Source organism: Mus caroli, chromosome 6 (assembly GCF_900094665.2).
Source record: "Mus caroli chromosome 6, CAROLI_EIJ_v1.1, whole genome shotgun sequence".
Classification (NCBI taxonomy): domain Eukaryota; kingdom Metazoa; phylum Chordata; class Mammalia; order Rodentia; family Muridae; genus Mus; species Mus caroli.
Genome location: NC_034575.1, coordinates 121,072,123 through 121,075,155, shown reverse-complemented (window position 1 = coordinate 121,075,155; position 3,033 = coordinate 121,072,123). Strand labels below are relative to the sequence as shown.

The window sequence follows — 3,033 nt, the reverse complement described above, 5'->3', positions numbered from 1 at the left end:
CAGCCATGATGGCCTCTAGAGACAGTCAAGCCCAGAAACTCCGTGAACTGAACGCTGTCAGGGAGCCTCTGAAAGCAGGCAGATGAGAGGTCAATCAGCGACAAGCTCTCTGCGGANGCACTCTCAGGAACANCTCTGCGCTGATGCGCTGGATCCCATGGGACTAAACTATTAATATTAAATTCCCTGCATTGGGGGCTGGAGAGATGGCTCAGCAGTTAAGAGTATGGGCTACTCTTCCAGAGGACCTGAGTTTAATTCCCAGTACTGACATGTTAGCTCACAACAGTAACTCCAGTTCCAGGGGACCTGACACCCTCACACAGACATCCATGCAGGCAAGACATGAGTGCACATAAAATAAAAATAACCTCACAGCTTTTGGAAATTACCAAATAACATGAGATCCAGGGACAATGTCTTCATCCCTACTTTCCCAAAGCATCCTTCATCCTAGCCAGGAGCCCTGCCACTTCCTCCCACAAGAAGTGCCCTGTCACAGGAAGGGCAGAGTGAGCATAGGAATTGTTTGTCCCCCATTATTTGACACCAAAACCACTTACGATGAACAATTTTAAGGCATGATGCTTCAGAAATATCTTTACTTTGAGATAAGCACGATGATGCACATTTATAGTCTCAGCACACAGGAGGCTGAGGCAGGAGGGCTGCAAGTTCAAGGTTAGCCTGAGCTGTATTACAAATCCCCATCTAAAAAACAACCCAGAATGTGTCCATTTTATGTCACTGTGTTACCTGAGACCATGCCTTTTTGTTTTATTTTGTTGTNATTGTTTTGGTTTTGGTTTGTCAAGACAGGGTTTCTCTGTATAGCCCGGGCTGTCCTGGAACTCACTCTGTAGACCAGGCTGGCCTCAAACTCATAGCAATCCACTTGTCTCTTCCTCCAAGAGCCTGGGATCAAAGGCATGTACCACCACCACCCAGCAAGACCATGCTTTCTTAAGTCTAGTCCTGGTTCTTACTTGAAGGCCTCTCAGTCTGGGGTGTATGTCTCAGTGGTNGAGGGCTTGCCCAGTGTGCAGAAGGTCCTGGGTTCGATTTACAGTGCAGCCAAAAACTGAGAAGTTTTTTTTTCCCTTTCCTTTCCTTTTCTTTTCTCTTAAGTAAAGAAAATCAATTCTTAAGGACCACTCTGGGAAGTCTGATTCTGCCCCTTACCCCTATTCTAAATTGGGAAACTTCTAGAAGGAATTTCTCTGGTCGGGAAGGTCCCCTCAATCCCCTCTACCCTGGGATCTTTTCTTTCTGCAGACAAAACTGTAACTTCATTTCCTGGGCAATAACAAACCTACTCATTGCCCTACCAGGCACATGTATGTATGTATACATGTGTGCGCACAGAGCCAGTCCAGAGCCTGGGCACCAGATGCTGAAGACATATCAGGCTAACTAACCATCGTCCCTGCTCTCCTAGGAAGTCACCATGGCCCATGAGCTAGAAAGAAGGCTGCACACATTCAGCATGTTTGGGATGCCCCGCCTGCCACCAGAGGACCGGAGACACTGGGAGATAGGAGAGGGAGGTGATGGTGCCCTGACCATGGAAAAGTCCTGGAAGGAGCTGGTGCTGGAACACAAGGTGGGTTTGAAATGGTATATGTCCCCATAATGCATCAGACCCTCCTACACACACACACACACACACACACACACATCCATGTGTCTCACTTCTGTCCTGAAAAAGGCAAAGACTGTGGGATACCGCAATACAGCATGTAGAAGGGAAAACCTCCAGACACCTGTTCAAATCCCAGCTCTGCCACCAAGTAGTGAAACCCTGGTTGTGACAGAGGACGTCCAGAGCCTCACTTGCTTCATATGGAAAATGGGGGACTGGCTAAGATGAAAAGGCGCTGGGTAAAGGNACCAGAACCGGTGGTGCTGATCCAGCTCTTGACAAAAGACACCTGCTCTCATGAGCGGTCCCCAAGTGAATCAGCACTGTCCCCCTCAGGAGATGAACCGCCAGCTTTGCCACCAGCAGGAAGCACTGTGGGAACTCCTGACCACTGAGTTGATCTACCTGAGAAAGCTCAAGATCATGACTGATGTGAGCCACCTTCAACCCCGTCTTCTCCCTACCTGGGTCCTTAGTACTATTTCCATCCTCCCAGAGCAGAAGGGCTGGGGTGAGGGCTAGGAGGCAAGAATCCAGGCCATGGTTTCAGACGTGCTCAGGGGAGAGGACACTGAAAATGGCGGTGCTGGGAGGACCCTGAGGGAGGACGGTCAGGCACTGAGCCTGATCCCTGTCTTTCTCCTGCCTCTAGCTCTTGGCAGCTGGTCTGCTGAATTTGCAGCGGGTGGGGCTGCTGACTGAGGTGAGTGGAAGCAGAGGAGGAGGCAGGGCCATGAAGAGACCCCCAGTCCACACAGTCTGAATTCCCACAGCCCTNCTTTCTGGGATGCCCCTGGTTTTCCTATATTTCCCATTTGCATTAGACCCTCAGCAGACCACAGGCCCCTAGCTCCCCTGGTGCCATGGGGGTGTAGTTGGGGGGTAGAGGGACTCCCTAGGATCTTCCAAGCCATTGTCAGGCTCTGCCCCTCCTCCCCAGCCCTGTCCCTTCTTGTCTGTGACAAATGTCTGTTACTGAGTTCTGCTCACTCCTCCAGGTGTCGGCTGAGACCCTGTTTGGAAATGTCCCCAACCTGATTAGAGCCCACCGGAGATTTTGGGAGGAGGTGCTGCAGCCCATCCTGGAAGACACTCGCACTTCTGGCCAACCTTTGGATCCTGTCAGCTTACAAAATGGCTTCCTGACAGTGAGTCTGGGGAGACCCAGAAAGAGCCCAGCCCAACTCTAAAGCATAACCACATGTCCTTCCCTCCATCCCACAAGTGTGACCTGTCCCAAAGGCTTTTTGGTCTTCTAGNGACGCTTATGAAATGTAAATATATCTAGGAGGTGGGGGAGGGGTGCTCTCATCAGTGCTACAGTTTGTATTCGTTATTGGATTTGGGGGGAAGGGGGTCTGGTTTTGGTTTGGTTTGGTTTTTGGCTATCC

The 3,033-nt window shown here is 50.5% G+C and overlaps 1 protein-coding gene across 1 annotated transcript in view; it reads left to right on the top strand.

Moving 5' to 3' along the window:
- Positions 1-8: 8 nt before the first annotated feature.
- The window catches only part of Plekhg6 (pleckstrin homology and RhoGEF domain containing G6), a 14,618-nt gene continuing 11,593 nt past the window's right edge, over positions 9-3,033 (top strand). Inside the window, exons 1-5 of the mRNA XM_029478269.1 lie at positions 9-56; positions 1,439-1,603; positions 1,979-2,074; positions 2,295-2,345; positions 2,641-2,790. Of these exons, the coding sequence (XP_029334129.1) occupies positions 9-56; positions 1,439-1,603; positions 1,979-2,074; positions 2,295-2,345; positions 2,641-2,790 (510 nt within the window). The remainder of the gene's footprint in view (positions 57-1,438; positions 1,604-1,978; positions 2,075-2,294; positions 2,346-2,640; positions 2,791-3,033) is intronic.